Genomic DNA, 14741 nt, shown 5'->3' on the forward strand with positions numbered 1-14741 from the left:
TCCCATAATTTTTGGGGGCATAAGGAGGAGGAAAGCGACTCAACAGCACATTGGGAAGCATCCCCATCTCCCTGCTGCTTTCTCCAAGCCAACTGTGACCTGAAAGGCTTTACCAACCAATACACAAGTGGGCAAATGCTAAAGAAATGCAAATGAAGGAGGCACAGCCTTCACTGTGTATCCCTTGATTCATACTGCAAGAACATTAGATACAGGGCACCAGACCAGTTAGGTTCCAGAAGTCAGGGGAGGGGTCACCTGGACTGACCTGAAAAAACGATCTGTGCAATGTTGTACCAAACTGTTCCAAAGTCAAAAAGGAATGAAACCAGGCAGACCACCCGGCATCAACCGAGGCACTGGAAATGCCGATGGCAAACCCAGCCGTCGAAACTGGAAAGTCCTCCTTACTAACATGTGGGGACGGGTGCCAAAATCGGGACAGCTGTCCCACAAGCTGGCCAAGCAACAGCCTGACATAGTCACACTCATGGAATCATACCTTACAGATAATGTCCCAGACACCGCCATTACCATCCTCCCCATCGGCAGGACAGACCCACCAGAGGTGGCGGCACAGTGGTATACAGGTGTGAAGGAGTTGCTTTGGGTGTCCTCAACATTGATTCCAGACCACATGAAGTCTCATGGCACTAGGTCAAACACGGTCAAAGAAACCTCCTGCCGATTATCACCTAATACTCTCCCCCACCCTCAGCTGATGAATCACCGAGCGTGGCAAGGGCACAGAATGTACTCTAGGTGGGAGACTTCAATGTCCATCACCAAGAATGGCTCAGAAGCACTACTGAACATTCTGGTCAAGTCTGAAGGGCATAGCTACTAGACTGGGTCTGCGGCAAGTGGTGAGGGAACCAAAAAGAGGAAAAAAACCTACTTGACCTTGTCCTCACCAATATACCTGTCAGAGATGCATCTGTCCATGACAGTATTGGTAGGACTGACCATCAGACGGTCCTTCTTCACATTGACGATCGCCTCCATCATGTTGTGTGTCACGACCATCATTAAATGAGATAGATTGAGAATAGATCTAGCAACTCAAGACTGGGCTTCTATGAGGTGATGTGAGCCATGAGTAGCAGCAGAATCATATTCAACCACAAGCTGTAATTTCATGGCCCGGCATATCTCTCACTCTACCATTACCATCAAACCGGCAGGATCAACCCTGATTCAATGAAAAATGCAGGAGAGCATGCCAAGGAGCAGCACCAGGCATAGCTAAAATTGAGGAGACAACCAGGTGAAGCTACAACATAGGACTACTTGTATGCCAAACAGTGGAAGCAGCATGCAGTAGACAGAGCTAATTGACCCCACAACCAATAGATCAGATCAAAGTTCTGCAGTTCTGTCACATCTGGCCGTGAATGAAGGGAGACAATTAAACAACTGACCAGAGGAGGAGGCTCCACAAATATCCCCATCCTCAGTGAATCCCCAGCACATCAGTGCAACCATCTTAAGCCAGAAGTGCCGAGTGGATGATCCATCTCGGCCCCTCCCGAGGTCCCCAGCATCACAGATGCCAGGCTTCAGCCAATTCGATTCGCTCCACGTGATTTCAATAAATGGCTGAAGACACTGGATACTGCAAAGGCTACGTGTCCTGACAACACCCTGGCTGTAGTATTGAAGACTTGTGCTCCAGAACTAGTCGTGCCCCTAGCCAAGCTGTTCCCGCACAGCTAAAACACTGGCATCTACCTGACAATGGGGAAAATTGCCATGGTGTGTACTGTCCATGATACTCTCGATCAACAGCTAAGTGATGGAAGCTGTCATCAATAATGCTATCAAGCAGCACTTACACAGCAATAACCTGCTCACTGACACTCAGTTTCAGTTCTGCAGGGCCACTCAGCTCCTGACCTCAATACAGCCTTGGCTCAAAAATGGGCAAAAGAGCTGAACTCAAAAGGTGAGGTAAGAGTGATTGCCCTTGAAATCGAGGCACACTTATTTGACCGAGTGTGGCATCAACGAGCCCTAGCACAACTCGAGTTAATGGGAATTGGGGGAAACTTTCCACTGGTTGGAGTCATATTTGGCACAAAGGAAGATGGTTGTGGTTGTTGGAGATCAATCATCTCAGTCCCAAGACATCGCTGTAGGAGTTCCTCAGGGTAGTGTCCTCGGCCCACACATTTTCAGCTGCCTCATCAATGACCATTTCTCCATCATGAAGCCAGAAGTGGGGGTGTTCGCTGATGATTGTACAATGATCAGTACCATTCATGGCTCCTGAGATACTGAAGCAGTCCCTGCACAAATACAGCAAGACCTGGACAACCTGGGTTTGGGCTGAGAAGTGGTAAGTAACATTCGCACTGCTCAAGTGCCAGGCCACCAGCAACAAGATAGAATCCACCCATCTCACCTTGACTTTCAGTGGAATTACCATCAGTGGTAATTACAAATTACAATCACCCCCACCATCAACATCCTGGGATTTACCACTGACCAGAAACTGAACTGGACCAGCCCATATAAATACTGTGACAGGAGCAGGTCAGAGACTGGGAATTCTATGGCAAGTAACTCACCTTCTGACTCCTCAAAGTTTGTCTACCATCTACAAGGGACAAGTTAGACGTGTGATGGAATACTCCCCACTTGCCTGGATGAGTGCAGCTCCAAAAACACTCAAGAAGCTCAACACCATCCAAGACAAAGCAGCCCGCTTGATTGGCACCCTTTCCACCACTTTAAACATTCACTTACTTCACCACCGATGCACAGCGGCAGCAGTGTGTACTATATACAAGATGCAGCAACTCACCAAGGCTCCTTCAACCTCCACCACCTTGTAGGCCAAGGGAACAGATACATGGGAACACCACACCTTCAAGTTCCTCTCCAACTCACACACCATTCTGACTTGGAAATATATCCCTGTTCCTTTACTGTCGCTGGGTCAAAATCCTGGAAAACTCTTCCTAATGTACCTACAACACATGGACTGTAGTTCAAGAAGGCAGCTCACCACCACCTTCTCAAGGGCAACTAGGGATGGGCAATAAATGCTGGCCCAGCCAGTGATGCCCCAATCTTGTAAAAGAACAAAAAAAAAATTCTACTTCAAGAAAATGGACCTGCACAGGTTTCATCAGATAAGAGGAAGATTCTCTTTAATTTTTTGGTAAAATTTGTAAGGCATCACATTGGCCACTTCATTTTATTGCAGCTGCTGCATATTTCTGCTCTCAGACTAGCATAATTCTCCAGCAAAGGCTAGGGAGCCTGCCTCAGGTGTAACAACAACCACAGAGCTGGAAGCTGTCTGGAATCAGGAGATGGGTGGGGGATGCTTTGGGAGGGTTGGTGATTGGCACATCTCAAAGGCAGGCAGTCATAGAAGTGGCCACCTTTCTCACTTTCAACAGTGTAAGCACCGTGGAAAGTTCAGACTGATACTTATTATTTTTACTGGAATGAGGGATAAAGAAACTACCTTGGACAAATTGAGATAAACAAGACTTTCACAGTGCCACTGTATGACAGTGTCAGACTTGTTGAAGATTTGAGTTAGGAGATTCACCAACACATTCAACAGCAAAATTCCAGAGGAGCATAATATAGGCAACAAGATTGGCTGCGAAATATTGATGCCAAAAACCATCTAGAACGCTCAGTAGACATTTAAAAGAGAGGATATTTATCGGCAAGATCAACTGATGCTAGGTTGTGGCCTTTAAGAACAGCTCAAGCACAATATCCAATCTAGCCAGGCTCCAAAATGAACAGATCCCTAAAGTGCAAAGATCGAAAAAGTGCTTGCAGCTAAAATCTTCATGCACCCATGCTATATTCAAGGACTAATTTCTGTTCAAACTTTTTGGGGATGAAGTGGGTCCATGTCAGCAGTGCAAAACAGGCTCAGAATGAATCATCAGCTGATATTTCATCGCACCAGTTTTTATTTTCCATCGACTTGGAAAACATTGCCATGCTTTTTCATTTCAAACCAAGTAAAAGTGACAGAAAAGGGTACGAATCTCCAGAAAGAGTTTGAACTATTGATTTGTAAACTTCAGTGAAAAGAAGATGGGGCATGATGAATAATCTGCTGCTGATTTGCTGCAAACCCGCTTTAAGCTGCTGGCATAGATCAATTTCATCCCCTTTCTCCTTAATGTCCTCTCCTCATTTTTTAAAAGCATCAATTCCTGCAGAGTTCCACTGGCATCGCACTGTTCAGTCATCACAATGAAAGAGATTCACTGTAGTTTCCCAACTGCTGTCCTGGCTAAGATCATCTAACTCATAACACGTCAAGAGTCCAGTTAGGAATCTTCTAGCCTATATGAGTCAGTATTACTTCAACAACAGCTTTACTTCTTATGTGATCAGGGGAACCGGTAACTCAACGATACGAGTTACAAAGTAATAGAACAAGATGTAAGTCAACTGATAACACATCTCGGCAGGTTGATGAAGATCAAGGATCGCAAACAGCATCCCTAAGAAAAGCATGGAAGTGGCATTGTGTCCCTCCGTGCACGCTAGTAGCTGGAGGGGAGTATGTGGAATGAGCTGTTGTAGGAAAGATTTTACTTTTATTAGTCTCCTGGGATTAAAATTTGAGTTCAACTAAAGGATTTTTCCACTTTACAATCACTTCAAATCCAATGTTATTTATTTTAAAATGTCACAATTTCTTCAGGAAGTTTTTGGAAGAAGTTTATTTATCCCTACTTCTACAAAAACAAAATGCCTAAAAGATAAAAATTAAATCACCTAAACACCAGCTTTAACATGGTTTCACATATTTTCACCAATGGCAGAAATAACTAAACAAAGCTTATCTGAGCAGTTAAGAAATATGTTATGGACCAGGGCAGATGAACTCACATTTTCCTGGATAGCCCACAGGATAAGAATTTGACTATAACAATATTCAACATATTAACCAATCACAATCATGATAGGCATAAGTTCAAACACTTTGAAAAGATATTTGTACATAGAACTGCTGGAGCTCCAAAATGCCTCTGGAGTACTGGAGAAAGCTATAATGAGACAACAGGAATTTAATTTAACAGAGTATTGTAGTCATGAAAAACATCTCTTCTGGAAGGTGAGACCAACTGATTGACCAGGAAGTTTTACTTACTTTAATTCCTCATCATGCACAACTAAATATTATTTTTCAATTTAAACTAGTCCGAGTTACCACTGAGTCACTCACAGTTTTAAAACTGTCTTTTCATTATTAATGTTAAAGTCCAGTTATCACTGTGGCACAAGTTGCATCCCTTCCATTACAATTTGATGAGTGATTTAGCAGTCACCAAGCAATAACAGACAACTGAAAAGAAGTGGAAACACTCAACACTTTGTGTGATTTTGGTACCGGAAAACTTATGCTAACAGAAGCAAGTTTCCTATTACAGAAATAGGAGGTAATAATCTTTCGTGACTATCGTAACTATTAAATACATAAATATTACTGGAGATGTCATGGGTAGAAGTTAGTCAGTCCAAATATTTTTGGCTTTGTCTAATATTCTCTCATCTTTTCTTTTCAATTTGTGAAGGTGTCCTACATTATAAGCTTTACCTTTTCATGATTCCTCATTTTAAACAATATCTGTTGACAAACTAAAGCACCTGAAATGCCAAATAATGTCAGCTTTTGGTTTTACAGCAGATTTGACCAATTCAATAACCCAAAAGATCAGACAAACCTCAACTGCATTAAATAATTCAGATAATGACTTTGAATAATAAACAATACACATCATAGCATTCAACAGTACGCAACGAGGCTTATAGCATTGAGAGCACAAGAATCTCTCCCTCAATCCATCATTTTCATTCAGAAAAATTCTGTTCACTTACACATAGTTTGACCCATCCTGCAAACCATTCTACCTCCTTTCAGCTCCCCATTTTAGCAAAGCTTCCCTCACAAGAAGACTATTAATTGTAACATATCTAACCTTGACACCAAGACCCTCGGTTATAAGATACCCTTTAGTAAAAGTCAGACACTGGCTTTTGAATTTTACAGGTTTAATTTTATCAATCACCAAAATTCTGAATTTCACAATATAGTCCAAAATACTTCAGTCTCAATTATGAAGGTATGTGTAGTCAAACTGTATGAATTATTTTCAGTCTTTGGCTGACTAAATTTAATTCACATACCACTCTATTACTACAGGGTATTTTTTTATATAACAAATACTTTGCTAATGGCTTCTCATCTCACTGCAGCCCTACTCCTCATTATAACATCATTGGTAAGTATATTCACAAAGAAAATATTCCATTATATATTCAGACATTGCAATTAAACTGGGATTATAACACTTTTTAAAAAAAGGTAGTACTCTCATTTGAGTTGGTATGTCATGGGTTCAAACCCGACTCCAGAATGAAAGAACATTAAGCTCTTTAACGAAGATGTCATAGTTTGGATGAGAAATTATTGCAAAATCCTGCTCTGCCAGCTCAAGTGGACATAAGAGATCCATTGCGCTATTCAAAGAGCAGGAGAAAACTACCAGCGTGCTGACCAATATCTGCCAACACCACCAAAACAGATTTTATCTCACTGTTACTCGTGGGACCTTGCTATGTGCAAACTGGTTCCAGTGTGTGCTTACATAACAACAATGACAGCATTTCAAAATTCCTGACTCCAGCCTTGTGGTGGTGGGTGAAGTTTTGAGGGGTCAAGAGTTGAACCAATTGTTAGAAAGTACCCAAAACCTGTATCCTGCTCTTGCACCAGCATTGTTAATTGAAGATGTTAATGATGTAGAGGTGCCATTCCTAGGCAAGACTAAAAGATCAACGGGAAGTTTTTGTAGTGCTGAAATTTTAGTCGACGGACATAACACATGTTTTAAACAGGACACTGGAGCTGGAGTTTCAGTTCTTTGCAACACTGAACTGTGGTTGGAACAAGATTTTCTTCAGTCATCAAGCGTACAACTCCATGGACCAGGAGGCATACAACTTAAGGTCATGGGACAGATGACTGCAACACTTCAATATAAAGAGAGGAGAATCATCAAAATCTGATGCGTAATTCAGAACCTGGACTGTTCACTTTTAAGTAGAAGAGCTGGTACCGATTTACAATTGATCTACAGAGTGGAGAAATTGGAAATCCAAGATTTAGAGATGGATTTCCACAATTGTTCAAAGAAATTCGGAAGCTGAAACAGCTCATCACATTACCTTACAAGCAAAAACAGAATTACCTGGAAAAACTCAGCAGGTCTGGCAGCATCGGTGGAGAAGAAATCAGTTAACGTTTCGAGTCCTCATGACCCTTCGGCAGAACTTACAAGCAAAGCTGGTGTGTTTGTTTACACCGAATAAAGTTCCTCATCCACTTCTGCAGCAGGTATAGTTGACTCAAAGTTATGACAAGGAGTAAGCTCACCTGTTACAAAATCTACAAATTGGTGATCATGTATGGTTCCAGTACTGAAATCAAATGGATCACAAAGAATCTGTGTAGATCTCACAGTTGAATAAAGCTGTTGAAAGGGAAATTCATCCATTGTTGTCTGTGGATGAGAGTCTAGCAAAGCTGGGCAAGAGTTCGATTTTCACTAAGCTAGGCGTGAATTGTGGCTTTTGGCAATTACCTTTGGATAAGGAAGCCAAATTACTCACAACCTTAATTACACCACCTGGGCGATATTGCTTTAACCGATTACCTTTTGGTATCACTTCTACACCTGAGATTTTTCAGCAAACGATGCCACGTTTCCTGGAAGGACAGGAGGGAGTGATTTGTTACATGGATGACGTCCTGATCCATGGTTCCACTACAGCTGAGCATGATGCCCGAGTGAGACCTGTGCTACAATGTCTACAAGTAGCAGGACTTGCCCTTAATAACAAATGTGAGTTATCGGAATCGACTACTCAATTCCTAAGGTAGATTGTACATGTGTCAGGGGTCAGTGCAGATCCTCAGAAAATTAGAATGATCAAAGAACTTCCACATCCTCGAAATGTTACATAGCTCTAGTGATTTGTAGGGACGGTGAATCAACTGGGGAAATTCTTACTCAATATAGCAAATATGAAATAACCATTATGTCGGTTGCTAGGACAAGACCAGCATTGGTGCTGGGAAGAAACCCAGTAGGTGTTGTTTGAAAGGGTCAGGGAAATGTTAATACCATCAGCTCATTATGATCCAGAACTGCCCAGGATCGTTGTTGCAGAGACACCATCGACTGGATTGGGGACTGTATTTTCCCAGACTCAGAGGGATGGTAAATGTAGACCGGTGTACTATGCATCTCGTTCTTTGACTGAACCAGAACAAAGGTATGCGGTTATCGAAAAAGAAACCTTAGCTGCTACCTGGGCTTGCGAGAAGTTTGCAGACTGTGTCCTAGGTCTTCAATTCACAATTGAGACTGACCAACCTTTGGTTACCCTACTGAATGTGAAGAAATTAGCAAAGATGCTGCCCTGCCAAGGGTGAAAATATTTTATAAGAAGTTGATGAGATTTGATGCTACTACGGAGTATGTGCAAGGAAAGAATCAGACTACAGCGGATGCGTTGTCGCATATTCCTGCAGGAAGGCCGGAACAAGGGGATATAAACTTTGTTGAAGCCGTGAGACCTTTATCTCACTAATGACCAAATATCTACCAACTAAAACACCACGCCTTAACCGATATCAGAAATGCACAAATGTCAGATGAAGAATGTGCTCAATTCGGTGAGGACTGCATCAGAGGATGGCCAGAACATACACTACAAAATTCTATTCTGAGGCAATATTTTGAGCAAAGACACCACCTCAGTGTCGTGGATGACTTGTGCTGAGAGACTGGTTATGCCTAGAATCCTACAGCTCGATATACTTCAGAGGTCACTTGGGTATCACGAAGTGTTGTGCCAGAGTGAGAAATTGCATCTGGCGGCCAGGGCTCTCCAAATCATTAGGAGAGATGATATCCAAATGCATCATGTGCACCATCCATCGTCAGGAGCAGAGGGAACCACTGATGGAGTCCTCATTTCTGTCCAGGCCATGGGAATGTCTCAGGATGGATCTTTTTGAGCTCAAAGGGAAAACGTTTTTGATTGTGATTGACTACCATTCAAGATGAATAGAGGTAAAACTTCCACATGGTCATACGTCTGAGGCTGATATTGCATTGTTGAAAGTAATTTTTGCCACAAACGGGATTCCAGACCTCGTCATTTCAGACAATGGCCCACAAGTTGCTAACGAATACTTCAGGGAGTTAACTGAATCTTACGGGTTTGTCCACACAACGAGCTCACCGGCATACCCGCAAGCTAATAGTGAGGCCAAAAGGGGGATGCGGATTGTAAAGGCTTTATTTAAAAAGGACAATGATATTAACCTGGCATTGCTAAGTTAACGCTATACCCCACTCCAGAATGATCTGGTTCCATGTGAGCTTTTAATGGGAAGGGGCAGGCGGACCCAACTTCCTACTCTTACGCACACCCTTATGCCCTGTCTGACAGCAGCAGGTCTGGACAATGTGAGAGAGGAGGAGGAGGATGAGTTCTATTCCAGTCAAATGTGGAACTACAATAATTGCCACAGAGTATACAAACTACCAGACCTCCAGCTATCTCATAGCTGTCCTGGTCCTCAGCTGTTTCAAATAAGAGTAATACTGGACTCAAAACGTTAACTTTGGTTTTCTCTTCACAGATGCTGCCAGGCCTGCTAAGTTTTTCCAGAACTTTCTGTTTTTATTTCAGATCTCATGCATCCGCAGTACTTTGCTTTTATAATCAGGTTCTCTTTTGCGGCCTCGTGGCAAGGATGAAGTCTCATTCTAGATGTAGTTGTTCTTTGTTACGTTTTGAATAATGTTGATGTTAAACCTTACCTCAAAAAACTCCAACAATTGTCATCAATGACACCTTGAACACAAGGTTAGAGGATCCTGGTCTTGTAATTCCTCAGTTTTAAAATACTCCCCCTTATTTACAAATCCTTCCCTTTCGCTGTAACCTCCTTCAGCCTTACAACCCTTTGAGGTCACTGTACTCCTTCAGTTTTGGCCCCTTGCACATCCTCTGTATTTATCGCTCCACTGTGGGCAGTGTGCTTTCAGTGCCTGGGCCTTAAGATCCAGAACTTTCTCTCTAAACCTCTTCCCCTCTCTTCCCTTCTTTAATAACTTCTTTAAAAGCTACCTTTTTGGCCAAGCTATTGGTCACTGGTCCCAATATCTCCTTGTGTGGCTCAGTGTCAACTTTTGTTTGATAATGTGCCTGAGAAGCATCTTTTTACTATGTTAAAGACTCTATGTAAACACAATACCTGTACTCAATCAATTAATCTTGGCTTCAACTCTGGCTAAGTGGTGGTTTCACATACTAATATTTTAGGTGCATGCCATTATTACCAGGAAGCAGGCAAAAGAGTGTCTGTCCCCCTATGCAGCCAACATTATACTATCCACAGGCCTAAACCTGTTACAGCTGTCCCTTGATTTACTCACTGACTCAATGAATAAACCCACCATGCAGTGAGGTGACAAACGTAACACATTGGAAGATTCTCACATTCAAACCATGGTCTGTGCTGATCTCATCCTGCCAGTGGATGGAGACATGAGCTTTGGAATCACCCCAAATACAGGCTGGAAAAAAATATCTGGGTTTCCACACTTGATTGCTAACCAATGGCTCCTACTGGAAAAGGTGTTTTTGCTTGACTGTAATATCCTGATGAGAAGCAACACACAAATACTCACTACCTAGACCAACATAAAGAAAGGCCCATTGGCTTATACTGGAGGGGTGCTGGCACTATATAAACTGACTCAACATCAGGGCATTCTTTGATAAAGCACAACTTCATCACAGCAGATGTCAGTTATTGCTGGCATGTTGAAAAAGCCTCATTAAACTTCAAATACTTTTGATATGATTGCATTCTAAAGAGACAACAGATTAGTCAGCAAACAGCAAAATGAGCAAATTTATGTGGGTTAGCACATTTTATTCCTCTCAATTTGAGGATTTAACTGCACAATTCCCATATCCAAAGTGGTCGGAATAATAGTCACTGCAAAATTTACAACATGGAGTGACAACATAATCAGACATTGGCAGCACACATACCCTGTTGTACCGCTTGCCCACCCCTCAGTGATTTCCTATGCACTCACACTGCAAGTTGAACATCAGTGCAAAACACTTCTGGCTTCTCATTGAGATAAAATCTGTGAAGCGCAGATCAGGTATCTAGGTCAAAAATTGCCTCCAAAAACACTCTAGGAAGTCTTGCTTCTCTTTTCTCCGGAGGCAAATTACCTCCAGATTCTGAGCCGAATGCAAGCTTTAGCCATTGCCTATTCACCATGCAGTTTCAAATTATTTGGACCCAACAACCCAGTCAAGTCCTCCAGGCCAAAGGCTTATAAAAGAATTGCACCAAATTTGTTTATGGGATGCTCAGCAACAATACTTCAGTGATAACTTCATTCATTCGTATCTTTACAGAGACGTCATTGCAAACTTAAAAGAAAACTGGTGAGCAAATTTGAGGAGTGTTGAAGAAAACCCTTGTCATAAGATACAAATTAAATATGAATGTCCACTCACCTCAAACGAGCCAGTACAACCTGCAGAAACATCAGTGCTGTATTCAGTTCCGATTCCCTACAGGCACGGTATAGCAAACTAAACCCTTCATTCAGCAGCTTCTCTTCTGAAAGATGTAGATAGGAGCTTGTCTCGAATACCTCCTGAACAGCTTCAATATATGTTGAAAGCAATGGCCAGAGGGTCAGTTTTCGGGTGTGGTCAGTGGTTTTCAGGTAGAACTCTTTAGTTACATTCTGAAAGTTAGCTGACAGTTTTGTAGCAAGAAAACTGATGTCAACATTCTTCTCTTCGTACATCAGAAGAAATGCAAAGTAGCCCTTCCAAATCAATGATTGCTGGGCAATAGAGAGCTGGCTCGGTTTTAAAAGGTCCAGGAGATCTGATACCCGGCTGACAACATCCTCTATCCCAGCCACTGCTGCAAGGACTAGAAATAGGCTGAAAAAGTTCTGAAGTCCCAACTCGGTAAGTTCCTGCATTTTCCGTTGATGGAACTTGGAATATATCCTAAAAAATTCAGGAGAAATAGAAACAGGTAAAATATTCTAAGAGGCGCATCTGGAATGTTTTCAATATAGTTCAAGAGGTTGGATTACTGTTTTGTCAAAGGTTTAATATTATTCCATGTAAAAGCGAATTAATGATAGGTTATAAACTTCAAATTTTCATTCAGAATGATTTTTGTATCATGCAATTCACCACAGATTTTACAAGCATGATTTTCACGTCAAAACCTGAGTATCCAGGTTTTTCATTTTTAATTGCAATACATATCTTGGGAAATATAAGGCACAGGATTTTGTTTGGTCAATGTTAGGGGGAAATTAAAAATGCTAAAAGAGAATACAGTAAGAATTTACTGAAAAACCCCTAAAATCTCCAGCCAGACATGGCTGCTAAACATATGAAGAGTTGAAGATTACCAGATGAACATTGCACAGCCTTGAGAGTCAGACTGGAGACAAAAGTATGACATAAATTAGATTAAGTGTAGTCCTATCTCAGATAGGGAAGGGCAGATGGTTTTAGCTTAGATATGGGAAGATGAACAATGGACAAAGAGGGGGCTTTGATGAAACACAAACAGTCTTGAGTTGCAAGAATCAAGGTTCATGTACACATGCCTTAATCTTGATTGAATAGTATAATTATGTATATATGCTTTGGAATAATTGGATAGCAAAATCACATGTTTATGTACTCAATAGGATGGAGATAGTATGGAACCGGTGTGTCAGTTACCAATTGGATGTATTCAATTATACTCAAAATGTATTACAATAAGAAAAAGTACAAAAGTAATGATAATCAATCTGGGAGCTGGGTCTTCATTCTTAGGAATGATTGCGGCCCCTTTGCATATGCTTGAATAAAACCGGTTAAAAGGAAGCCTGGGTTTCCTGTGGTCGTTACGGTATCGCAGAGCGTAACATTTCCTCTTCAGTCAATAAATATCGGAAAGAAGTTAACTTTCAGACATGGGGGACTCAATACTAAACTAGGTGCTGAGCAATTAATATTAATTCCTTTATTGGGGAGATGGTAGCATAGTAGTAATATCACTGGACTATCCAGGGACCCAAGTTAATGCTCTGCGGACATGGGTTCAAATCCCACCATGGCAGCTGGTGAAATTTAAATTCAACAATAAAATCTGCAATTGAAAGCTAGTCTCAGAATGGTGACCACGAAACTATCATTGATTGTTATAAAAACCCATCTGGCTCACTGATATCCTCCTGTGGAGGAAGTCTGCCGATATACCTACTCCAGACTCACAACAATGTGGTTGACTCTTAACTGTCCTCTGAAATGGCCTAGCAAGCCACTCAGTTCAAGGACAATTAGGGATGGCCAGCGACGCCCACATCCCATGAAGGAAGAAAGAAAAAAAATCACCTAATCTTATCAGATATTTCCTAAGCTTTTCATGCAGATCTACAAAACAAACTGATGTAGTGAGTTAACACTTGTGCCAGCTTTCTGCTCTTTAATAAATACAAGAAAGAAGTTTGAACAGCCTCAACCCAATCTCTTAACAGAAATCTCAATTGCTTAACAGAAATGGGATGCAGAATGCAAAATGGAGGCAACAAGGTCCAATTTCAGCATTCAATGTCCTGCATACCAGAGACTTCCAAAGCAAAGTTGAGTCAGGTCATTTTTTTCAGGTGTTTGCCCCCTTAGATATGTTAATGAGGGGCCTAACACCTGTTTTAAGACCCCTCTGCCAAAACTGGGCTAGACTGAGTGGGGCAGTCTTTGTGACAGTGTTAAATTAACAAGTTTGTGCATTAGAATGTGTGGGGAAAATAAGTCTTATTTGCAGCATATTTTATTACCTTCCTTTCAGCTGTTTCCATGGGTGCGTTCCACTTGTTTCCTTTCCTTTCGTAATCTGCAGGGCCAGAATTCTGAGGAAGAACTGAAAACTATTCTGGGATTGGTACAAGTTGGGGCTTTGTTCACCACAGCAACAGGTCTTTGTAATTTCAAGCATAGATAAAGGAGATTTGCTCACACTGGCCAGCCCTTTCAAACCAAGCCAAGGAATGTTGAAGGCACTACTCTGTGACAACAGACAGACAGTGCAATGCAGTCAGCAATACTCAGGACATCCGAATAAAACCCATGAAGATAAAACTCATTAAATCAAAGACTTGACCTCGGAACAAACAATAGATGAATCATTTAAAATATGCATATCTTATCTTTACAACTCGTCCTGCATTTTAAAAATATACACATGGAAACAGGAAATAACTTGGCCAGCTTAGCAATTTAAAAAACTGAAACCACACCTCCAAAGTATCATTGATTATACATGAACATGCAAAATTTACCAGATCTTTAGTCAGGTTAATAAAGTACAAATATCTCAAAACTAAAATCTCCAATTCTCTCATCGCAGTGATTGCATTATTCCCGCTGAAAATACATTGAAGCTTCCTGTGTTAGGCTTTGTCAATGGGAAAACCATTGAAAGACGGTCAACATTTATTTGCAGTACCGGTTATGCCTCTAGATGGTGGTTTATGTGGCTGAATTTGGTTGAGAAACTGTAACAATGGTGTCGGTGGAAATCAACCTGACATTGTGGCAACATAGTGGCTCAGCAAGAGCAA

General features: G+C 41.6%; 1 protein-coding gene across 1 annotated transcript in view; it reads right to left on the reverse strand.

The window, feature by feature from the left end:
- Positions 1-14741, reverse strand: part of mms22l (MMS22-like, DNA repair protein) — a 147356-nt gene that overhangs the window by 81572 nt on the left and 51043 nt on the right. Inside the window, exons 13-14 of the mRNA XM_078542289.1 lie at positions 13959-14185; positions 11614-12123 (exon numbers count right to left, since the gene is read on the reverse strand). Coding sequence (XP_078398415.1) covers positions 11614-12123; positions 13959-14185 — 737 coding nt within the window. The remainder of the gene's footprint in view (positions 1-11613; positions 12124-13958; positions 14186-14741) is intronic.

Source organism: Cetorhinus maximus, chromosome 5 (assembly GCF_964194155.1).
Source record: "Cetorhinus maximus chromosome 5, sCetMax3.hap1.1, whole genome shotgun sequence".
Lineage (NCBI taxonomy): Eukaryota > Metazoa > Chordata > Chondrichthyes > Lamniformes > Cetorhinidae > Cetorhinus > Cetorhinus maximus.